Raw genomic sequence first — 25,471 nt, 5'->3', positions numbered from 1 at the left:
GCTGGGAAGACTGAATCTGCAATAGGTAAGCAGCTTGGTTTGAAGAAATCAACTGTGGGAGCAATTATTAGGAAATGGAAGACATACAAGACCACTGATAATCTCCCTCGATCTGGGGCTCCACGCAAGATTTCACCCCGTGGGGTCAAAATGATCACAAGAACGGTGAGCAAAAATCCCAGAACCACACGGCGGGGACCTAGTGAATGACCCACAGAGAGCTGGGACCAAAGTAACAAAGCCTACCATCAGTAACACACTACGCCGCCGGGGACTCAAATCCTGCAGTGCCAGACGTGTCCCCCTGCTTAAGCCAGTACATGTCCAGGCCAGTCTGAAATTTGCTAGAGAGCATTTGGATGATCCAGAAGAAGATTGGGAGAAGGTCATATGGTCAGATGAAACCATAATATAACTTTTTGGTAAAAACTCAACTTGTCATGTTTGGAGTACAAAGAATGCTGAGTTGCATCCAAAGACCACCATACCTACTGTGAAGCATGGGGGTGGAAACATCATGCTTTGGGGCTATTTTTCTGCAAAGGGACCAGGATTACTGATCCGTGTAAAGGAAAGAATGAATGGGGCCACGTATCGTGAGATTTTGAGTGAAAACCTCCTTCCATCAGCAAGGGCATTGAAGATGAAACGTGGCTGGGTCTTTCAGCAGGACAATGAACCCAAACACACCGCCCGGGCAACGAAGGAGTGGCTTTGTAAGAAACATTTCAAGGTCCTGAAGTGGCCTCCCCGAGGTGCCTTATTGCTATTATAAACTTTCTTACCAATGCAATTAGAACAGTAAAAATGTATTTTTTGTCATACCTGTGTTATTGTCTGATATACTGTACCATGGCTTTCGGCAAAATCAGCATTCAGGACTCCAACCACCCAGTTTATAATGGAAGACTATAACAGAAAGCAATTGTCTATGATGCTGTAAATCTGTTGGGGAATTTCCTGACTGTTTTAAAAGTCAGTCTTGAATCTTCTGTGTATTACAGCTCTGCTCTTCTGTGACGCAAGCAATTTCGATCTTCCGCCAACAATACATTTAGCGACAGAGGAGCAAAAGCAATTGCGATTTCCTGGCAGAATATCCCATTTATTCAAATGTTAGACAAAAGGAAATACACATTTGTGAGGTGTGCAATCGATGAACAACTCTGTTTATCTACAGTTTATACATTTGTGTGTGATACATATATAATCTCGTCATATGTAGTTAAAACAACATATCCCCACCCCATTTAAATATCCAGAATATCAAAGACCCCAAACCCTCCCTAATTTGTTTGGCAATCTAAAGTTGTAAAAAAGCCTTTTTTTAATTGTTATTTTTTAAAAACATTCATTCAAAGATGCATTGAGTGTTAAAATTCAAGTCAGCATTATCCATCCAGCTACAATCAATATTCACTTTGGAATATGGCTAAAGGCAAAGACAACGACTTCAGAGTTCAGGCAGAAGTTCAAAGACTAGCATTGTTATGTCTCTAGTCTAGCGCCTGTAGCATCTGCTGTAATCCAGTCAAAACAAGAGGAGTAAGATAAAAGAGAATGCAAAAAACAAACTGCAATCTAACACCAGTTTGAATCCATATCTTCACTTCGTTCTCTGCTCACATGCTCTCGCTCTGAGATCCTGAAGACTTACCTGAGCAGAGTTTTTAGGATCAATGGTTATGAAGCATATGCCTCTGAAACACTTAATCCTCCTTTTTTAATGTATATCTTGCAGGCAGTTTTGGTTGAAAGAAGAAAAACTGAAATGTAGCATGAAACAATGAGGAAGTTGTGGGGATTAGAGCAGAGAGTGGTATTACAAATTTGCATGGATGTCTTCGTGTCGCAGCACTTTGTAGGTGATCCAGTAGAAAATGTTGAAGAAGAGGAAGCTCAGAGGGAAGACGGCCCTGGATATCGTGTCGATGCGCTTGGCCCGGTCCACGAAGCGCTGGCGGACCGCTTCGCCATCATAAACAGTGGACACCGCTGGGGGTGGCGGGGTGAAGACTGTTGCCCCCTCCACAGTTGTTCCGTCCTTGGTCTGTAGGCAGTGACCCAGTCCGTAGCCGCGGAAGTAAAACCCACGGCTGTCTCTCGCCAGTTCCTCTTCCTGGGGGATCAAAAGGAAAACACAGATTGGCTTCAAACTGTCAACTGGCATTAGCTCATATTTCTTCCCAGTGGATAATTCTCAGACGCAGGCATTTGGGGTGTATCGTAGCAAAATGGCTATAGGGTGAGGGCACGATATAAAACATAAAAAACATCAAGCATGCCTGAAAATATAACTTAAAGGGAGATGTATTTCCAGTCTAAAGTGTTGTACTTTTGCCTCGTGTGATGGATTCTTCATGAGAGATGGGCTTTATAAATACCTTTGATTGATTGATTGATTAATCAAGCCAGCGACCTAAGATCACTTTTGTTCAATCATCTGCCTTTCTGGAGTGTCAACAGCGTCATTAAAGCGAAGGGGATGTTTTAATTATCAGTATAACAAAAATTACCGCCATTTCTCTTTGTAGGCTAAGGACACTTTTTTTAATGATCTCTCAAGGTGCCTGAGTGAAAAGTCGAGGTCCGACAAAAAACTCACAATGGGCATTACCATGTGATGGATGGCACCCTTTCCACGCAGAGTGAGACGCCCTGTTCCCTTTCTTTGTGGAGAATATTAATAGACATGTAGCTTAACGCTGACAGTCCTTTGACACCTTGAGAGATGCCATTTGGCAGGGGGAAAGTGGAGATGTAGGATCTAAATTGGGTGATTAATAGTCAGTGTGAAGGCAGTGAGTCAATTGACCCTCCCTGCCTCGAGTGTCTCTCTCCCTGACCCTTGATGCCCTTAGTGAAGGACAGTTACCAATATGTCCCCATTTATTGCCCAACTTCAGCTCCGCCATGTTCCTTTCTTCAATAATGAGCATTGGCTTCCCTCTCCAACTTGCCTGCCTTGTTCCTTGGCTGTAAGTGAACTTGGTAGAAACAAACCATTTATCTGTTGCACAATGACAAATTACACCTTACAACAGAAGGATGAGGAGATCTTCTTGCACTTAATTATCTCTTCTACTTCCACCTAAACTACAGTACGTCATGTGCTGAGGTCTAATGATGCGTTTCACTAAAGATAATAGGTACTCATCGTCATTGGCCCGTGCCCATGGCCCCAGTCAGGTAGCATTGGTACACACTTTGTGATTTGTTGAAGAGGAGTGCCGTTCTCACCACTGGGATCAACAGCATGCAGTGTCCTGACTCTGCAGAGCAGGGGTGGACAAGGACCAGAAATTAGCCAGGGCATTTCTGACACACTGGCCCTGGGTCGGTCCATTTTGGGCCAGCGTCTGGTTAATTGGACAGCAGTCATTAGCCAAATGGTGATGATTCTGAGCAAAAATCATAACATTTGCATGCCCATGGGCTGCGCCCGCTCTGCGTCCTGAAGATGAACCAGCCCACCGGGTATTTGCCCGAACTGCCCTATTGCCAGTGTAAACTGAGTGTATGTGGAAAAGTTGGTGTTAAAAATAGAGTTGCACTTCTGGTGACTTTCCTTTTACCCGACTGCTAGAAATTCACACCAACGTTTTACATTATCGACTTTGGCCTGGGGGTCAGAGCAGCAAGTAGTTGTCGCCACTTTGAAATCAAACAGGTAAGTATATTTCAAGGGGTATGTATACTTTCTGAAGGCACTGTGAACCCCCCCTCCCCACAAAGTGATGACAGACGAGGGAGAGAACACACCTGGAGCCGCAGACATAGAAAGGCATCGGACTTCAAATAAATGTTTATAATTAGGACGGAGTGAAGGTCAGGAGCCAAACCAGGGGAAGGAGAGTGAGAAGGGGCTTGTTTTAGGCAAACACATGGTGGAGCAGACCACATTCAGTTTGGGGATCAGAAGTGGCGGAAGACATTCAGTTTGGGGTGACACGGGTTGGTTTTACCCTGGCACAGGCGCTGCAGTGCTGATTCAGGTTCCCGTGGTAGCTGGTGCTGGTAGTGCTGTTGCTAGGCAGGTCGTTCACTTTCCTCAGTGACTCTACACTCCCCGGTTGATTGGCCAAGGCCATGGCCTCCGTAGGGAAAGGAGCAAGTACACAGATTGGAATAATGCCATTTGAAACCATGCTATACTCTCAATACCAGTCAGAAACCAGTTGCACATTGGACTGTGTACTTATTTGCTCAGCTTTTATTATATTACAAGGGTCCCGAGAGAAAGAGTCGCTAAGTTCCTCAAACTTAATTCCACAGAAATGCTAATCTGCTTTTTGCTGAGTGCAGGAAATCTTCTCTGCTTCATTCCAAATTCATCTAAAGCACTGGCTTTGAGCCAAAACGTGTGATAAAAGAAGTGGACATAAAATGTATCAAACATGGTGATGTGGAACTAAACTGAAAACAAGCTATGCTATTTAGTCTTTAAGTCAGAAGTGCTCAAGGAAAACGTTGAAAGTACAATTCATCATCCATAGCTGTTACCAAAGCAACTACTGTGGCTCAGGAGGCTGAGGAAAATATCCTTAAGGAACTAGAGTAGGCTCGGCAAACACCCTACAATTGTTGGCTCGGCAAACACCCTATAATATAACACATTTTAATTCCTGTATGATGTAAGCTGTAGTGTATACAGTAGAGGTACATGGGTGCTTGGAACTCAGGGTCTAACTGCTCTCTCTGGTTTTTCAAAGCTGAAGACCATGGAGGTACAATAGGTATTGATGAACCCTGGTCTGTCGGTGGCAGTAGACAGGTGTGCTCAATCAGACCAATGCTTTGCTTCAATACCACCCTAGATGGATAACTCAGAAGCCAAATTTCTCGATGGGAGTAATTGCCCAACTGATGTGGAGAGGAGGAGTCATAGGGAAGTAGGGGTGCTGAAGCACCCCCTAAAAATAGGAATTAAAAAACAATATTAATATTTCCTCAAAAAAGTAATGTACTGGCCCTTTACTAGTCCTGTGTTAACGGACCGATATAGCCGCTATGGGAGGAGTTACTTCTTGCTCTCGTGGACAATCATTTTCTCCCCTGTTATTGATTTGGGTCCAGTAGACGGTCCATTAAATCTGTGGGATTTGTCTGCCCTGGACAGTGGAAGCTTTACTACAAGTCTGGGAAAGCAGCCCAGCCATTTTGGAGCACAGCTTAATGTGATTCTTTCGGACTCTTGTCTCTGCTCTTGAGATTTAATTCTGTTTCGCTAAAGGGTCTTCCATTTGATCATATGCTCTCAGTAGCACTACCGCTCTACACTCTCTACAAGTGGGTACATGGTGGATTGGTTGTTTGCCTGGAAAGTAATACTTCAGATCAGCAATTTAAGTCGTAAGCTCTCATTCATCCTTTAAAACCCCCTGTATTACTTTCCCAGAGTTCCAGTGATGTGAGGCTGGAAAACAGCCTGTTAACCCAGCAGGGGAATGGTGTGCCGGGGGGAGCAGGGAGCACACAAACCTCTATGCAAGTTAGTGCTCACCATGGAAATGAGCTGAGCCTGAAACGAGCTGATCTTTCTCATGTAATGTGACGGCCAGCTGTAGTGTGTTGCCGTTGTCAGTCTCTGAATAAACATAGGTGCACCATGACATGGCGCATAAGTCAGTGTGATAGGAGATGACAGGTAGGTGTGTGTGTGGTGGTTTACACTCACTATTCTCTGCCGCCGCTGCTTCTTCCTCAGTCTGATGAACTCCTTGTGTTGCCGTGAGACAAAGTTGACTGCTGCGTACTCGAGCAGTGCGGCGAACACGAACAGCAAGCACACGGCCATCCAGATGTCAATGGCCTTCACGTAGGACACCTGGAGACGCAGGGAAGGAGTACACAATGTCGCCGGGTCATCAATAGCCAATCAATTGAGGTGTTGGTGCGCATAATGACGGAGGTGTGACTTTCAACCCATCCCTCAACCAGGCAGACTATGGAGCCATGTCCTCAGAATGGCTCAGAATTCCAATGGGAGTCAATAAGATACAGGCAGACATCATCCTTGAGAGGTCACAGTAAGACCCAGGTAAAGTCAACTCCGCTCTATTCATCAACACGCCAAGGTCAAAACAGATCAAACTCAAATTGGAAATTCAATAGTCTGCCAGCTACCTGTCTAGACATGGCCTAGTTATTGTGATATTTCCTTATTCAGTCTAACCTAGCTATTGTGATATTTTCTTAACCCGTCAAACCAAGAGGCCTAGCCTGAGGCAGCAGTTACTTATCCAGGTACTTCCACATGTGTGTCATGGCAAGCATTGCAGATGCTGGAAGTATTGGTTATGAACTGGACCGTTACATTGCGTTCTGTTGATCGATAACCAGGTGTAACATCAGATTGATCTTAGCTTCATACTTTGAAAATTGGCATGGTCTACTTTGAACCAGCCTACTAAAGTGACATCTGAGATAGCCAATCAGCATTGGGAGAGGAGTCATTTGATTGGACTGAAACAATTTGAAAGATTCTGATACATACCCACCAAATCTAGCGGTTCCTACAAGCTCTGCATTGACAGCGACGCATCTGGTGTATAGTGTTTACGCGCGCTAGCACTTACTATACTCGCCGTCCATCATCCCGCTTACTTGCCTTACTTTTTAACACTACTTCCCTGAGGTTGGTAGACCATTATCTCTGCTGACCTTGGGTAGAGAGGCCCGGGACCCAGAGCTCTGGGTGGTCATAGTGAGCACGGTGGTGATGCCTAGGCCCACTCTCGCTGGGGCAGCATCCATGTTGATCCAGAAGGAGACCCAGGACAGGATGACAATGAGCAGGCTGGGGATGTACATCTGGATCAGGTAATAGCCCATCTGTCTCTCCAGGTGGAACTTAACCTCGATGCAGGTGAATTTACCTGCCACCGGAAACAATAGAAATGGCAAGTATGTGTGTCAGTCTAAATGTTTAAATGTGTAGGTTGGAAAAGTTGCCACTGGTCCATGTTGATAAGGAAGTTGTTGCTACTCCATTGAGCACTTAATTATATATATTTTTCTCAGTTAAACTAAGTGAGCAGAAAGCACCGTCTTAATGCTCTGAACTTTTCTTAAACTTGGATTCAATCCCCAAACCTCTATACTGTCATTTATGTTTCTACCAGAAGAACAATGGAAGTGAAGTTCCACCAAGGTCCCACCTGTGTTGTAGTGCTTGGTGCAGTAGCCTAGATCCTGCTCATCTTTCAGCACAAACTGTGGGAGCGTCAGATCATCAGCCACCTGCACCGGGTTCTCGGCCAACCACTCGAAGATCAGATCATTCATGGTATACCCAACTACAGAGAACGAGACAGTGGGGGGAGGAGGGGTGGGAGAGATTGAGAAACAGAGGTGCAAAGGGCAAGATATAAGTGTTGGGCGGTTTCCAGATTTTTGTATCTTCATTCTGGGATTTACAATATTACATGCTTAATACACCAGGGGGCGCCAAACAAATGCAAAAAAACGACCATTGGGAATCTGTTTCCAGAATGCTAACAAAAGTAGCACAAGTAACAGCGAATTTCCAATGAGTCTGCTAGCTAAATATGCTAACAAACATACACAAAAATAACAAATTGCAAAGACAGGCAATCCAGCTCATAAAGTTATAAAAATATGTAGGAGCTACCGAATGTCACTTTTGGTGAGTTTAGACATTTACAAGCGAATGTTAATGAGACATTGCGCAAATGAACAATGTTTTGATCCATGCTTTTCTGCTCTGAAGCAGCATGTGTACACACTGTGTCTGTCCTGAGTCGCTAGGGCAAGGGGCCTGCCTGCTCTGCTCTGAGAAGAAGGGAAAAGAGCAGGCGGAGAGGAGCAGGCAGGCAGAGGAGAAAAATGCAAGGAAATCAAAAAGATAGCATTGGCAGCTGTACAGATAACTCATCCAAAGGGCTTTGACTTCTTTGACACGGCAGAAAGCTAAGACATTATGATGCCCCGTCACCTTATTAATTCAGTATCTTACTAAGATAACTAGCAACCCTTACAAAAAAAGTGCAGTAACTGCAGTCGACTGTGGTATTTTGGACACAGTAATTGCAGAATAACTGCAGTGTACTGCAATATAATTAAGCAATAAGGCACGGGGGGGTGGGGGTGGTATATGGCCAATATACCACAGCTAAGGGATGTTCTTATACACAACGCAACGCGGAGTGCCTGGATACAGCCCTTAACCATGATGGCCATATACCACAAACCCGAGGTGCCTTATTGCTATTATAAACTGGTTACCAATGTAATTAGAGGAGTAAAAATAAATGTTCTCTCATACCTGTGGTATACGGTCTGATATACCATGGCTGTCAGCCAATCAGCATTCAGGGCTCGAACCACCCAGTTTATAACTGCAGTTATACTGCACTGTAACTGCAGTTACACTGCAAAATTACCGTAGTTTAAAAAAAAAAAGCAGTATCTGCAGCATAGTGCACCTTTTCTGCAGTTATACTGTATTGCACCTCAGTTATACTGCACTCTGACTGCAATCTTTTTTCGTAAGGGAAGTTAAACAGAATTTTTCACGCAGGAAAAAAAGATAATATGCGTAAGAAATCTTATTCTGCGTTTTGTAAAGGCAGATCTAAAATACTTATTTTTGTCATTTCTGCTGGGCATCACACATTTTGTGCTTCAGTTACACCTCTCCACTCATGAGAATTCAAGAATGGGCATTCTATCAGCAGACAGTGCTTTGACTGATGTGTAGCTACTTTTCTCTGGTACTTTTCTTGGTATAACCAACCTACTTTTCTCTGGTAAAATTCAAGATGAACTTCAAGAAAAACATGATAAACATTAGAAATATGATTACCATGCATCAGCTGAATAGCGTTCCACTTCTGTTCATGAAAATGAACCCAGATTCTGCCGAATGTGTTGCACTAATGTATTTCAGACGGAAATCTATAGTTGCACGTCCCTTATCACTCGATTGAAACCAAAAACATTCAATATGAAACGCGACCCGTCAATACACACCTGGACTCACCTGCTCCGGCTTTCTCCCTTTGTGCTATTTACACGTGACTGGCTGTTCTGGGGAACTATAAGCTTCATAATGTAAAATAATATGCAATAACCTGCTTTACCTGCTTTATCTAACGCATTGCACAAGTTGACTGCAGGTATTTACTTAAAAAGTAGCTACAATGTATTGAAAAACTTCAAAGAAAGTTTCAAATGGTATTAAAAAACCATCCCGTGGCCATTTACAAATAACCTGGTGTACGGTATACCGCCCAAGCTTAAATGATAGACATATGGAGAGAGGGATAGAGTTGAGAAAGGGAGAGATGGCAGGTTGGACAGAGATAGACCAGGGTGTAAAGAGTTAGGGTGGGAGAGGGATAGGTGTGGGATATACAGGGTGATGTCCCTCAGTCCAGCTGCCATTCTGTTCACATCTCCCTCCCCGCCTGTTTGTCATGATAAAGGTCATACGCCACAGCTTCCAAAGTGGCAGACCGGTTGCTTGAAGGTTGAATGCGAAGGGTGAACGTGAGGTGCATGCCTCCACGACAGCGGGAGCTAATGGCTTAATGGATGCAGGGTTGCCCTTGCATTCGCTTACACGTGTTTGCGCCGCTGAAGACCCACAAAGCATGTCAGTTTGGCGAGGTTACAGTGTAAGCAAACATACATCACACTCGACCAAGCACCCGTACATAACCACTCAAGACGAGACTGTAATTGCTTTGCACACACACACCCCACACTCTGCCGCCCATTAGAGCACAGTATACCGGAGTTGTTTAGAAGTGCCTTGCCTCAGACAAAGGACAGTAAGCTGAGGTTGCCGTGGAATACTTTACACATCTGAATAATACTACTGATGTCCATCTGGGGCCCCTTGGGGCCTGAGTAACAAAGACATCAATTATTGAAGATATTATCCCCCGATCCTTACCAGCAGACTGAAAACAACGCCACCACTAAAACACACGTATTTCTCCCCTGTTGAGTTCTGAGTCATTCACACAACCTTCATTGCTCATAGCAAGGAGAATATCAAGGTTTTCATAATGGTGATGAAATGTTCTCTGGACTGTCTGGATGTGTTTGACAAGGTTACCTAGCAGAGAATATGGTTTCGTATTGATGTGGTCTGGTCTCTTTTTGATGTTTATGGGCCTTGTCCCTGTAAAAAACACATTTAGATGGTGCTCTGAATTAGTCCAGTTGAACTCTGTCCTGTGGATTTACACTTTATCCATTTACTTACTAGCTTAATGATACCAAATTGGGTCACAAGAACACATCATGGTTTCAAAGATTGTTTGAAAATGATCTGTCAGAATAAGGCAAACATTAAAAATGTAAATGTAAATGTTTACTAGAGCTCAAGGCATCAAGATTACAGCTAACAAACATCACTGGAATCCTCAGACCACTCCCTCTTTCCCTCCCCCTCCCTTCCCTCCTCGCTCTCTCTCAATGTGGCAGCGTTGGCAGTTGGCACATCGCATGGCAGTTAAACCTGCAACTGTGTCCTCGCCCTGTCCTCCCGGGCAGACAAGGTGATCACACCCTTGGGCGGTGTGGTAACACTTGTCAAAACAGAGCTGTCCGGCCCCTTTAGAGCCACGGAGAGGAGGGCTTCCTTTAATCAGAAAGTATTAGGACTCCTGTAATGGCCCTGTCAGGTAGTAAACCTGCTGGCTGGCTGGCACATTCTCCGCTGTTGGACAAGATCTCTCCTCACTTGATCTCCACACTTCAGGAGGGTTTAACTGCAGACAACGGAGGGGACGACGACGACGACAGTGGTATAGGGTTACTCTGTAGGGCAATGCTGAGAATAGTGAACCTCACAGATGTAAGATTTTAATTTGATCATTCTTTTGTTGCTGAGGAAATGCAGATGAGCTTCATAATTTGCATAAATTCACAGAAAACCAACATGGTTATATTAACAGTTTAGCACTTTTCATGTAGCCTGATTGTGGCCAACTAATAGCCTATCCACAATCAAGCAACATTATGAACTAAACTTTCAAATCCTATTGCTGCAGGATTATTTTGCTGTGACAATATAGGTCAAATTAAGATCCTACATCTGTATATGCATCTGCATATTGATTCCCACAAATATATATTTTTTTCATCTTTATCCTATTTGGCATTGAAATACACTGAGTATACAAAAGACTGGCCAAGTGAATCCAGGTGAATGCTATGATCCCTTATTGTTGTTACTTGTTAAATCCACTTCAATCAGTATAGATGAAGGGGAAGAGACAGGTTAAAGTGTGGTACACCCTAAAGGCTGTTCTGAGGGCAAAAGGGGGGAGGTGCAACTCAATATTAGGAAGGTGTTGCTAATGTTTGGTATAGTCTGTGTTTTTGCTCCAAGCAAGTTCTTAAACTAGTAAAACTATTCCAATTGAAACAGAGGGGCAAAGCAATAGGAATATTAACTAGACTTAAGTTATTTTGTCTGGCCTTGTGGAGGGCGCCAGGGGTGGGTCATATAATAAAAGGGAACATAAAATGAAGGTTTCATTATTGATATCCTGGAAATTAGATTTGTGGGGGGGCAGATGCCATCAGTGCTGGGGGCAAGGGGGTAGCGAATTGACTTTTTCTCTTGCCCTTTTATCTAGGAAATAAGGAAGGACAGGATTTATCCACTGACTTTGTTCTATTGATATTTTTTATGAAGAGATTCCTACATGTTTGATACACTGGACATTAATTTAATTACCCACTGTCAAAGGGGTGGCAGGTAGCCTAGCGGTTAGAGCGTTGGACTTGTAACCGAAAGGTTGCAAGATCGAATCCTCGAGCCGACAAGGTAAATATTTGTTGTTCTGCCCCTGAACAAGGCAGTTAACCTGTTCCGAGGCCGTCATTGAAAATAAGAATTTGTTCTCAACTGACTTGCCTAGTCAAATAAAAAGCGTGTAATTTGTTATTGCACGACACAAGTCGGTGTCAGAAAGTCCGTCTTTTATTTCATGTGTAACCGTCATCAGAGGATGTTTGATAAAAGCAGCAACTCAAAACCTAGCCCGTCACATTCAGGCATGAATATAACCTCAATCAATGTCACCCCTTTGTTTTTTTATTTATTTATTTTTATTTTACCTTTATTTTACTAGGCAAGTCAGTTAAGAACAAATTATTATTTTCAATGACGGCCTAGGAACAGTGGGTTAACTGTCTGTTCAGGGGCAGAACGACAGATTTGTACCTTGTCAGCTCTGAGATTCAAACTTGCAACCTTTCAGTTACTAGTACAACGCTCTAACCACTAGGCTACCCTGACGCCCAATTGTGATGATAAGATTAAGATTTTCACAACTAAAATTGCTCCATCTATAAGCTAATAGTCAGTGTGAAAAGGGGAGGAGGAGGAGATAAACGAGGAAGAGGAAGGAGATAGAGGGAGACTCACAGCTTTCAAGCTGCATGGTACAGGTCTGAATATCCATGGGGAAATTCTTCAAGTCCATAGGGCAGGACAGGATGAGAGTCAGCCTGAGATAGAAAGAGAGAAGGGCAGCTTTAGGTTAAAGGTAAAGGGCAAAGGAGAGCGTAAAAGAAGAGAATTATAACATACAGAGAGAAATGAAGACAGAGGCAAGGAGGACAGCTGCAAAGGTCACCAAAGGTGCTTCACATGGCAGACATTTGATTAAAACTCACCTAATGCTTTGACGGTGGACAGTTTTACGACCTATCCCAAGATGAACTCTGTACTATACATTATGGCATGAATTGTGAGCGTTATCGGAAAAGGCAAATTGCAAAGGATGCTGTGAGTTACAATGCCATTTGGTTACAATAGCAAACTAATTGGTAGACACATCCTTCCCTTTATTTATTGAGGCGCTGATGCATTGAGCCTTCAAGGAGCCGCGGGGAAGAGAAGTAACTATTAAGGAGTTTGAGTTAAGAGAAGCCGTGTAATTACCTGCTGTAATGCATTGCCCAGAGGACAGACGAGAGGCACCAGCGCTATGCTGCTCGCAGCAGGAGCCCCATCGCTATCGTGCTGCGATGACGTGAAATTCCAGGCTCAAAAATATCCCCCACAAATACACTGACGAATGAGCCTCCGAAGTTTCTTTGTGTCCTCGGTTTCAGAGAGGTAGCTACTAAAATGCCTTTTGGACTACTGTGTGATTGTTAGCAAATAAATCTGCCATTGTAACCAATATGGTATGCCTAACTGCATGTTTTTCAATTCCTTTCATGGGGTCATGAATGTTGATGAAGGAAAGATAGATCAACTCACAGCAGTGTTTGGTTTTGATTGTGGGACTAATATATTGGTATCAAAGTTAATGTGATGAATAACTCACTCGGTCCCCCTGTGGCCACAGACAGAAGCATCTTGAATAACTCACTTGCACCCCTGTGGCCACAGACAAAATTGTTTCTGCTCACCTGATGCTATACAGTACACTCCCATCTTGGAAGATCCGCAGCAGTTTGTTGTCGGTGGTGACCTCGTGAAAGTTAGCCCCCTTCTCGTTAGCGAAGAAAAGGTCAGGCTTCCAGATGGAGTCCAACATGGAGGGATCCAGGTCCAAGGAGTCGTCTGGGTACTCCTGGTAAGCCAAGCGGGGATCGTTCCACTTTTGCCGTAGGAACACATTGAGCCTGTAGTCCTGTGGATTGACCAATACATTTAGTAATCGTCTCTTTCTCAATGAATCTCTCCTCGATTCCTCGCATTCTCTTTCTTTGCCACCTCCTCAAAAACGCACTGGAAAAAAGGTCAGAGGGGATGGATTTGGAACTTGTCCTGGAATACGGTTGAGAAGGAGGCGAGGAGGTAGGACGTCAGGAATTGTGGAAGATGAATCGAGATTGAGACATAGTAGTTTGAGACAGTGTGTCATACCTTGTCACAAACTATAGGAGGCAATTAATGAAGTGATAACATTGCCAGGTTTCAATTCTTCAATTAGCTTGTTCGGTTCATGATCGTCTGTCTCTGATGTAAAGTAGGAAGTCTGATTCAATGAATAACCTTTACTGTTGTTAATTATAGCCAAGACAATGCAACATTTTAATTAGTTCTTTGAAAAGTAGGGTGTATTTATACTTTGGAAAGTAGTGTGAATCTATGTAGTTTAGGGTTACGCTAAAGGAATTAGGAGTCATGCAGGAGTAATTGACATTTTGTCCATTTGTAAAGGGGGAAATCACAGACAATAACCTAGAATACTTAGTGCAGAATGAAGTACCAGATTCTGGGTTAATCTGTTAAATTCTGTTCAGTGCCTGTTGAAATGACAAAAATATGCTTTGTGGGAAGCAAAATCAATGAATGACTACTTTGAAATTTGGTTAATTCCACAAAAAGTTCACGTCCTCATTTAGTCACAGGAGTTATTCAAGTGAATCATTTAAGTAAATGCTCATGGTATTGAAAGACTCAGCTGTGTTTGTCTCCTCCGGCTGTTCACAACGGTCTGTCTCTGTTCCCATGAGGTACCACAAATAAACTAAGGGCAGCACAACACATTTATCACAATAACCACTAGGCCTTTACCACATTGTCCAGTGACATCACAAGTGTCCTCTGTCCACACTGACCTAACCTGGGGTCCAGCCCTCTGTGCCAAAAGAGCCTTTAACAACTACAATCTACTGACCAAGCACTTTCCCTCTTGTATTGGACAGGCTTACAGGGAGAGATTCTTTCGCACTTCTTCCCATTTCACTCTTTTTCCCCTCCAATTTTTCATTTTAATTGCAGAGTGGACAGTTCATTATCAGAACATCACTGACCCACTGGTCTCTGAAGGTTGCTCTGATTGGCTCCAGGAAATAAAGGGGGAGAGGTGAGGGAATTGAGCAGGCCAAAGGGTAGGAATTAACAGGGTATTGTATTAGCTGGAGGAGATCATTTAGATTTCTCTTTCTTCAATTCAGGGATTTAGCTAGTAGCCTACTCAAATATGCTCCTTATCACGGTCATTCATGATTACAAAGCAATGAGACTGCCTTAGGGTTATCATGCTACCTGGATAATGATGGTATTTGGTATAAAGCGCATAATCATTTACGTTTTTTATTTCACCTTTCTTTATACAGGTTTGTCTCTCTGAGACCCATTCAAGATGGCAGCAGTCAGCAACACATTAAATTATTAGCTTAAAACAATTTCTTATTCCAGGATGTTAATTCACTGTGGAAATTAAAGTTGGTCAACTGACTCACCATAGTAGTTTCCGTGATGGAACCAAAGCTGTTGATGAAAATATTGCAGGTGACATTCACAGGCGGACCTGAAGAAATGATAAAAAGACAATCCATCACTCCTTATATGGAAGAATCCTTTCAACTGTTTGACCTGCTGTGTAAAACTTTGTTAGAGATCATTTTGAAATTTTTGAATGACACTGAGGGTTATTGTATGTACAGGAAGTGGTGAGTGTCTTGCTGTTAACTCTCTGATGTGAAGCAAGTATGAAATAGCCACTCAGTGGCCAGTTTATTATGTACACTATCCCTAGCCGCATCCTCTGAGCATGCGGAGACCAGCTAGCTGGTGTGTTTACGGACAATTCAATCGCTCCCTATCCTAGTCTGTTGTCCCCACATCCTGGGGACTTCAGGAAACAGCAGAGGGAGCACCCCTCTATCCACATCGAAGGGACAGCAGTGGAGAAGGTGGAAAGTTTTAAGTTCCTAGGCGTACACGTCACAGACAAACTGAAATTGTCCACCCACACAGACAGTGTGGTGAAGAAGGCGCAACAGCGCCTCTTCAACCTCAGGAGGCTGAAGAAATTTGTCTTGTCACCCAAAACCCTGACAAACTTTTACAGATGCACAATCGAGAGCATCCTGTTGGGCTGTAACACAGCCTGGTACGGCAACTGCACGCAAGGCTCAAGAGCCTTGGTGCGGTCTGCACAACGCATCACTGGACACCTACAGCACCCAATGTCACAGGAAGGCCAAAAAGATCATCAAGGACAATAACCACCTGAGTCACTGCTTGTTCACACCGCTACCATCCAGAAGACAAGGTCACTACAGGTGAATCAAAGCTAGGACCAAGAGACTGAAAAACAGCTTCTATCTCAAGGCCATCAGACTGCTAAACAAACTCAGAGAGGCTGCTGCCTATACTGAGACCCAATCACTGGCCACTTTAATAAATGGATCCCTAGTCATGCTAAATAATTCCACTTGAATAATGTTTACACATCTTACATTACTCATATCACATGTATATACTGTATTTTCTACCATCTATTGCACCTTGCCTATGCCGCTCGGCCATTGCTCATCCATATACTTACATGTACATATTCTCATTCACCCCTTTAGATTTGTGTGTATTCGGTAGTTGTGGGGAATTGTTAGATTACTTGTTAGATATTACTGCACTGTTGGAACTAGAAGCACAATCATTTTGCTACACTCGCATTAACATCTGCTAACCATGTGTATGTGACAAATTTGATTTACACCACCCGTTCATGAAATGGTTTGCTATGGAAAGTAGGCAGACCGGCATTGAGGCATTCAGTTGCGGTTTGATTGAACGTTAGCATGGGCAAATGAGTTCACTTTCCTTGCTTTGTCTAACACCATCATGAATCTAGTTTTAGTTTTAGAATCTGTATTTAGTTTCATAGCACAAACGTTTGTTAGCACGTTTCTTACACTGGCGTTAGCCATGGAGGGAGCAGGCCTGCCCAGGCAAGTGCAGGGCGTTGCCTAGCAACACGTGCCTCGGAGGGAGACAGTGTCTGCACAGCACAACGGATTCCCATGATTTGTGAATATTTCTGGCTGAGCAGCTAGCGTGACAGCTAAAATGGCTTCGAAAAAATATGATTACAGCTATTAGGGAGAAGTATCTAACGAAATAATGACATTATAGCATTCAGTAATCAAAATGTTTTCATATAATAGAAATCTGGGTACATTTATGGATAGAATTCAAACTTTAAGTAAGCAGTTCTATGCTTCCTATATACTTCTACAGGCAAGTCCTATTTTGCGTTTGATTAAAAACAGTGGCTGTCCGCTTGCATTCATTGCGTGACGTTTCAGTGTTTTTTATGGGAGCTGTGGCCCACTTCTGAAAATACTTAAGGTACCTTTGAAGTTGGGTCTGATGCGGGCGTCATAGCCAGACCTTTTCCCCATGAGCTTGTCCAGGAAGTCAGACGGGGACTGCGAGGAGGGGACTGTCCTACTAGAGGACTTTATCTCCTCCTTACAGGAGCCCGGTCTGAAGAAGAACAAAAACAAACACATAAAGAGGGGGAGAGAGAAGCAAGAGTTAGAGAAACTTCAAATTGGCATCAGTGGAATACACATAATGAGAGAAAAAAAACTTTTACACGGCCGCCTCCGAAAACCCATCGTTTGTCACATGATGTTCAGTACATAGTGTTCAATAGACCCTAACTACAGTGAGGTGGCGAAAGGGGAAAGGTACATCCACATCCAACCCCTGCACTCCCCCTTTCAGTGTGTAATCCAGCCTGGCTTAGCAGCAGTGGGGCTTGACAGATTGATGGCTCAATTGAAATGCTGTGAATGTCACACCAGGAGAGGAAGGCTTTGATTCCAGCTCCAGCATGGCTCAGTCTGCCACTGACAGGCCCAACAGGCCAAGGAGAGAAAGAGAGCGATAGAGAGAGAGGGGGAGGGAGCAGTTCCGGAGCCCACGGGCCCTGGCTTGTGTGATGGATCTCTCCTGGCTGGCATGCCGCTGATTTTGCACGATGCTTTTGATGCAATTGTTAGCGGATCAGTCACGATCCTGGCTCCCTCCTGTGAACTATGGAAGGCTATCCCACCCCAGGCCCCTCCCCCAGGCTCCCTGTGTGCTGTCTGCCCTTTGTAACCTGGTGCACTGTGTAACCTGGGCTGTGAAGAGGCTCCCTGTCTGCTCTGTGTAACCTGGTGCCCAGTGTAACCTGGGCTGTGAAGAGGCTCCCTCTCTGCCCTTTGTAACCTGGTGCACTGTGTAACCTGGGCTGTGAAGAGGCTCCCTCTCTGCTCTGTGTAACCTGGTGCCCTGTGTAACCTGGGCTGTGAAGAGGCTCCCTGTCTGCTCTGTGTAACCTGGTGCCCTGTGTAACCTGGGCTGTGAAGAGGCTCCCTGTCTGCTCTGTGTAACCTGGTGCCCTGTGTAACCTGGGCTGTGAAGAGGCTCCCTGTCTGCTCTGTGTAACCTGGTGCCCTGTGTAACCTGGGCTGTGAAGAGGCTCCCTGTCTGCTCTGTGTAACCTGGTGCCCTGTGTAACCTGGGCTGTGAAGAGGCTCCCTGTCTGCTCTGTGTAACCTGGTGCCCAGTGTAACCTGGGCTGTGAAGAGGCTCCCTGTCTGCTCTGTGTAACCTGGTGCCCTGTGTAACCTGGGCTGTGAAGAGGCTCCCTGTCTGCTCTGTGTAACCTGGTGCCCAGTGTAACCTGGGCTGTGAAGAGGCTCCCTGTCTGCTCTGTGTAACCTGGTGCCCTGTGTAACCTGGGCTGTGAAGAGGCTCCCTGTCTGCTCTGTGTAACCTGGTGCCCAGTGTAACCTGGGCTGTGAAGAGGCTCCCACTCTGCTCTGTGTAACCTGGTGCCCTGTGTAACCTGGGCTGTGAAGAGGCTCCCTGTCTGCTCTGTGTAACCTGGTGCCCAGTGTAACCTGGGCTGTGAAGAGGCTCCCACTCTGATCTGTGTAACCTGGTGCACTGTGTAACCTGCGCTGTGAAGAGGCTCCCTGTCTGCTCTGTGTAACCTGGTGCCCAGTGTAACCTGGGCTGTGAAGAGGCTCCCTGTCTGCTCTGTGTAACCTGGTGCCCTGTGTAACCTGGGCTGTGAAGAGGCTCCCTCTCTGCTCTGTGTAACCTGGTGCGCTGTGTAACCTGGGCTGTGAAGAGGCTCCCTCTCTGCTCTGTGTAACCTGGGCTGTGAAGAGGCTCCCACTCTGCTCTGTGTAACCTGGGCTGTGAAGAGGCTCCCTCTCTGCTCTGTGTAACCTGGGCTGTGAAGAGGCTCCCTCTCTGCTCTGTGTAACCTGGTGCCCTGTGTAACCTAGGCTGTGAAGAGGCTCCCACTCTGCTCTGTGTAACCTGGGCTGTGAAGAGGCTCCCTCTCTGCTCTGTGCAACATGGTGCACTGTGTAACCTGGGCTGTGATAAGGCTCCCTGTCTGCTCTGTGTAACCTGGTGCCCAGTGTAACCTGGTGCCATGTGTAACCTGGGCTGTGAAGAGGGTCTCTGTGTGACCTGGTGCCCAGTGTAACCTGGTGCCCAGTACAACCTGGTGCAATGTGTAACCTGGGCTGTGAAGGGGCTCCCTGTGTGCCATCTGCCCAGTGTAGCCTGGTGCCCAGTGTAGCCTGGTGCCCTGTGTAGCCTGGTGCCCTGTGTAGCCTGGTGCCCTGTGTAACCTGGTGCCCTGTGTAGCCTGGGTGGTGAAGGTTCCAGACAGATCACAAGGTTTCTGAACTGTACTCATCTGCTGAGTCCCATACACTCTTGTTCGAACCCCGGTCTCCTACGTGCCAAGACTGTGTTAGACTAATGAGCTAAAGCCAAGGCATTTACTTGAGAAACTAGCACACAGGTTCAGGTCTCAGGCAAGGTTACATATCCAAATATCATGGTTCAACAAACCACCACCTCCATTTCAGAAGCACTGGCGCATTTGATGTGTATAGAGTTGCGTATGAGAAAAATAATGAAACCCAACATGCGTTGGCCAGCTACAGAGGCAAACACCTCGAAAAGCCACAACACTGACTCCATTCAATCCTGGAAGAGCCCCCAAATCTGATGAAACCGGGTAGCAAACTTAGCTACATAGATATGATTGTCATTTTTTTTTTACATGATTGGGATACTCTGGTGTTTCTGATGACTAAATTTAAACAGCAAATAAAATGGTTTAAAAGCCTTGAATAGTATCACAAATCCCTCACTCAAACTTTGCTGTGATGTGTTTAATAAGATGATGCCTGCACAAAAAACATGCATTTTTAATGACAGATGAGAGTAAAACCTTTGATTTGGGGTCTCCTTGGATGTCTGACTAACGTTCACTTTCTCCACCCTCCATTGAAAATCAATCATCAACTATATACCCCCGAGGATTCTACTGAGCTACATCTGTCTCTCTTACTGCGGGAAAGTTCCTGAATTACCCCTAGTCTTTGGTTCATCTGCTGTTGAATGAAGTTTACAGTTGATGCTACTGCATTGATGCACCTTCCATCTCTTTTACTCTCGGTTATGGCCACAGAGACACACACACACACACACACACACACACACACACACACACACACACACACACACACACACACACACACACACACACACACACACACACACACACACACACACACACACACACACACACACACACACACACACACACACACACACAAAATGTTGTATGGGTAACCTGAATAGAATTCTATCCAGTAAATATGTTTCATTCCTATCTGCTGTGAGACCAAGCTCCAAATTAAATTTCCAAAGACAAAAGCAATCTGATTTTCTTGACAAGTTTGAAATAGCGATTTCCTCTGAGCTGCAAATTTGCGACTCGATCTCGCCTCGAGCGTTAAAAAACTAAATAGCTGTGACAGTTCTCTTCAGACTTCAAGAAATATTGACACATGAGAAACTGGTCTCCTTAAATACAATTGCGAAGGTGTTGGCATGGATTTCTGGGTGATTGTGACAGGACGGCGGGAAGGTGACTGAGGACAATTACGTGAAAACCGAACAAATCTCCATAGGGTGTCCATTTTATGACGCCCATGTCAGTTAAGCCGCAAAATGGTTCAGGGGAGTTGGGGAAACTTCTTTTATTCACATTCTCACTCAAGACGGAGTGAGCCGAGAGCATAAGCCAACCTACTTCTCTCCCATATACTGTATCAGCGAGGCAATGCTCTGGAAACAAAGCTATTAGGCAAGACATACTTGAGGGAGTGAGTGAATTTCAGCCTAGAATCGTGGAGCTGTCTTTAGGTGACTCATTATGTGCCTGGTAATACTAATAAGCACTGAGGACAGTTCAGTTTGAGATGTCTCCTCGGTGCTGGCACCCCGTGTATAAAGAAAAGTTATCGGTACTCATTGTGAATCTATTATTACGTGATTTACTTTTCTATTATTTCTCTATTTTCTCTCTCTGCATTCTTGGGAAGCTCCCATAAGGAAGCATTTCTCTGATAGTCTACACCTGTTGTTTACAAAGCATGTGACAAATACAATTGAAATGTTATTGTTTTTAAAGCTGTTACTTTAATAAGCAGTTAGAATTTTGACTTTGGGACTGAGAATATATTTATTTGGACCGTCCAACCCACCCGGTACATACTGACTGCTATTATAATAAGCAAACTTTCAAAGACATAAAAAATAAAAGAGAGTGGTCCTCGAGTTTGGATCCTTCCCAACATTATTTAGGCTTCCTTCAGTCCACAACATTTCAGCAGTTCTTTGGTCCTGTTTGTAATGGTCTGCAGCCCTCTCTCATGTGAATCTTGAATCTTTACCCATGTGCCCTTGAAAGCTGTGTGATTCCTATGCATCCCCTTAGGCTTTACAGTACACAACACTCCATCAACCCTAACGCATCTGAGTCTTGCCTACACTGTCCTGCGTCGTCAAGTGTAAAAAAATGACCCGACGTTGAATGTAAATTGTGCAACTATCTGACAGAGGTTGTGGCCTCCATCAAGTCTGTATTGCTTGCATCTTTAGGTCAGTGGTGCTGGCTCGACAGAGCAGCAGGAGCCTGTTAAATAAAACCGAGGGCCTCTTCCTAAATCACTGAGATGCAAGTTGGGGACATTGAATGACCTTTTCAGGCCTTCTCGACATCTCGTCTGATCTCTGTATCCACATCGGAGTGTGTCCAAGAATATCTAACAACTCTGATTTCCTTATCTCTCTCCGTCCCTCCTCACAAAAGGCTTGTCTTTTCTGTGTATCAGATTCCTGTAATGTGGTTAGTTTATTATTGACTTTCAGACAAATAACAACATTTGGTCAACAATGTGTTTTGAAACATGAGGTTTAATTGTTGCCATATTTCATGAAATGATAAACAAAGAGAGACACAGGGACTTGTAACTGCTCTGCCGTTGGAGAGGAGAAGAAGAAAATCTATATTTCTGCCATAGATCAAATCCAATTGGAAACCTCAAAGCTGTGGGATTGGGCAAACCTTGAACAGTGCAGTTACCAATACTAGTGTATTCATGCCATGTGACTAGTGTATTTATGACACGTGACTAGTGTATTCATGCCATGTGCCAAGTGTATTCAACTCCCTGTCTTGAATGTCAGTTTTTGTTTAGCATCAAAGATGCAACTGCATAGTACTAATTCAGAATGAATGCGATATTTAACTTTGTCAGAAAACCACAGGACCAATATTTCCCATTTCATTAAGGGAGGCGAGTGTGTATATCTTCATCTTGTGTTGATTGTGTCGACCCAGTGTAATATGCTGACAGTCTGGTTTGAGAAGGAAGCACTGTGTCGACTTACGTCAGCCCTCTCATGAGCAGTGAGTGTACGGTCGGCACAACAACAACATTTGACAGTCCTGTAACTATTGGAAACATGTTTGGAGGCCTCCCTTTGTTGCTTTTCAAGCTTTCATCAATTCTTGATTTGACAGATGATACAATATTAATACATTATTTATGTCAGTCATTAAAGGCTCACAGTAAAAGATTTTGCTCATGGGCGTAGGGAGTTTATTTTAGGTGCCACAACTTGTTGTCATGTCTTGTTATGTCTGTTCCTGTCCTTTCTCTTCACTCTGTCTCTCTCTGCTGGTCTTTTTAGGTTACCTTCTCTGTCTCTCATTCTTCAGCTGTTCTACATCTCCCCTAACTAGCTCATTCACTCTTTCCCACCTGTTCTCTCTTCCCCCTCTGATTAGGTCTCTATTTCTCTCTCTGTTCCTGCTACTTTCAGTGTCTGATTCTTGTTTGTGTTTTTGATGCCAGAAGCAAGCTGTCGTCCCGTTTGCTTCCACCTTGTCCTATCCTGTCGGAGTCTGCCTGGCAGGTGCATCCTGCATTATACTAACGTTCTTTTTGTTCCATTGACTACGTTGGAAGAGGATTTATGCCATTCCTGTTTTTCATTAAAGAACTCTGTTTTCTGTTAAAACCGCTTTTGGGTCTTCACTCAAGTACATAACAGAAGAATCAGACCAAGAATGGACCCAGCGGCTCCGGACCCTTTTCACTCCGCCGTCGAGATCCAGGGAGCGATGCTAGGCAGACACGAGGAGGAATTGTCTGCTGCTCGACATGCCGTTGAGACCCTGGCCGTCCAAGTCTCCGACCTCACAAGACAGGTTCACCAACTCCACCTCGATCCACCGCCCACTTCCAGGGTTTCCGAGTCTCCGGAGCCCAGGATCAACAACCCGCCGTGTTACTCTGGGGAGCCCACTGAGTGCCGCTCATTCCTCACTCAGTGTGATGTGGTGTTCTCTCTCCAGCCCAACACTTACTCCAGGAGCGCAGCCCGCATCGCCTACGTCATTTCTCTCCTTACCGGACGGGCGCGTGAGTGGGGCACGGCAATCTGGGAGGCGAGGGCTGAGTGTATTAACCAGTATCAGGACTTTAAGGAGGAGATGATACGGGTTTTTGACCGTTCTGTTTTTGGGGAGGAGGCTTCCAGGGCCCTGTCTTCCCTATGTCAGGGGAATCGATCCATAACGGATTATTCTATTGAGTTTCGCACTCTCGCTGCCTCTAGTGACTGGAACGAGCCGGCTTTGCTCGCTCGTTTTCTGGAGGGTCTCCTCGTCGAGGTTAAGGATGAGATCCTCTCCCGGGAGGTTCCTTCCAGTCTGGACTCCTTAATAGCTCTCGCTATTCGCATAGAGCGACGGTTTGATCTTCGTCGCCGAGCTCGTGGAAAGGAGCTCGCGTTCTCCGTTGCTCCCCTCTCCACATCACTGCCACCTGCCGCATCACTGCCACCCTCCTCCGCCGGCTCGGATGCTGAGCCTATGCAGCTGGGGGTATCCGCATCTCGGCCAAGGAGAAGGAACGGAGAATCACCAATCGCCTCTGTCTCTACTGCGGCTCCGCTGGTCATTTTGTCACCTCATGTCCAGTAAAAGCCAGAGCTCATCAGTAAGAGGAGGGCTACTGGTGAGCGCAACTACTCAGGCCTCTCCTTCTGGATCACGCACTACCTTTCCGGTCCATCTCCGCTGGCCCGGTTCATCTGCTTCCTGCAGTGCCTTGATAGACTCTGGGGCGGAGGGCTGTTTTATGGACGAGACCTGGGCTCGGGAACATGACATTCCTCTCAGACAGTTAGGGAGCCCACGGCCTTGTTCGCTTTAGATGGTAGTTCTCTCCCCAAGATTCAGCGTGAGACGCTGCCTTTAACCCTCACTGTCTCTGGTAATCATAGCGAAACCATTTCTTTTCTAATTTTTCGTTCACCTTTTACACCTGTTGTTTTGGGTCATCCCTGGCTAGTGCGCCATAACCCTTCTATTAATTGGTCTAGTAATACTATCCTATCCTGGAATGTTTCTTGTCATGTGACCTGTTTAATGTCTGCTATCCCTCCTGTTTCCTCTGTCTCTTCTTCACAGGAGGAGCCTGGCGATTTGACAGGGGTGCCGGAGGAGTATCACGATCTGCGCACGGTGTTCAGTCGTTCCAAGGCCACTTCTCTCCCTCCACACCGGTCGTATGACTGTAGTATTGATCTCCTTCCGGGAACTACTCCCCCGGGGTAGATTATACTCTCTGTCGGCTCCCGAACGTAAGGCTCTCGAGGATTATTTGTCGGTTTCGCTCGACGCCGGTACCATAGTCTCCTCCTCCTCTCCCGCCGGAGCGGGGTTTTTTTTTGTTCAGAAGAAGGACGGGTCCCTGCGCCCATGCGTGGATTATCGAGGGCTGAATGACATAACAGTTAAGAATCGTTATCCGCTTCCTCTTATGTCTTCAGCCTTCGAGATCCTGCAGGGAGCCAGGTTTTTCACCAAATTGGACCTTCGTAACGCCTACCATCTCGTGCGCATCAGGGAGGGGGACGAGTGGAAGACGGCGTTTAACACTCCGTTAGGGCACTTTGAATACCGGGTTCTTCCTTTCGGCCTCGTTAACGCTCCAGCTGTCTTTCAGGCACTAGTTAACGACGTCCTGAGAGACATGCTGAACATTTTTGTTTTCGTTTACATGGACGATATCCTGATTTTTTCACCGTCTCTCTCGATTCATGTTCAGCACGTGCGACGCGTCCTCCAGCGCCTTTTGGAGAACTGTCTTTATGTGAAGGCTGAGAAGTGCACTTTTCATGCCGCCTCTGTCCCTTTTCTCGGTTCCGTTATTTCCGCTGAGGGCATTAAGATGGATCCCGCTAAGGTCCAGGCTGTCATTGATTGGCCCGTTCCTAAGTCACGCGTCGAGCTGCAGCGCTTTCTGGGCTTCGCTAATTTCTATCGTCGTTTCATCCGTAATTTCGGTC

General features: G+C 45.2%; 1 protein-coding gene across 2 annotated transcripts in view; it reads right to left on the bottom strand.

Moving 5' to 3' along the window:
- Positions 1-1,092: 1,092 nt before the first annotated feature.
- The window catches only part of LOC135538652 (glycine receptor subunit alpha-4-like), an 83,799-nt gene continuing 59,420 nt past the window's right edge, over positions 1,093-25,471 (bottom strand). The window contains exons 2-11 of one of the 2 annotated variants that reach the window (XM_064964530.1): positions 17,091-17,224; positions 15,193-15,260; positions 13,408-13,631; positions 12,413-12,495; positions 7,161-7,298; positions 6,664-6,878; positions 5,678-5,827; positions 5,504-5,587; positions 3,966-4,094; positions 1,093-2,119 (exon numbers count right to left, since the gene is read on the bottom strand). In XM_064964530.1, the coding sequence (XP_064820602.1) occupies positions 1,823-2,119; positions 3,966-4,094; positions 5,504-5,587; positions 5,678-5,827; positions 6,664-6,878; positions 7,161-7,298; positions 12,413-12,495; positions 13,408-13,631; positions 15,193-15,260; positions 17,091-17,224 (1,522 nt within the window). In that variant the 3' untranslated portion in view covers positions 1,093-1,822. The remainder of the gene's footprint in view (positions 2,120-3,965; positions 4,095-5,503; positions 5,588-5,677; positions 5,828-6,663; positions 6,879-7,160; positions 7,299-12,412; positions 12,496-13,407; positions 13,632-15,192; positions 15,261-17,090; positions 17,225-25,471) is intronic. The other variant, XM_064964529.1, reaches the window with a different exon arrangement.

The sequence above is a fragment of the Oncorhynchus masou genome, unplaced genomic scaffold (assembly GCF_036934945.1).
Source record: "Oncorhynchus masou masou isolate Uvic2021 unplaced genomic scaffold, UVic_Omas_1.1 unplaced_scaffold_1___fragment_4___debris, whole genome shotgun sequence".
NCBI classification, from domain to species: Eukaryota; Metazoa; Chordata; class Actinopteri; order Salmoniformes; family Salmonidae; genus Oncorhynchus; species Oncorhynchus masou.
The sequence above is the reverse complement of the archived record's forward strand: the minus strand, read 5'-3'. Positions and strand labels throughout refer to the sequence as shown.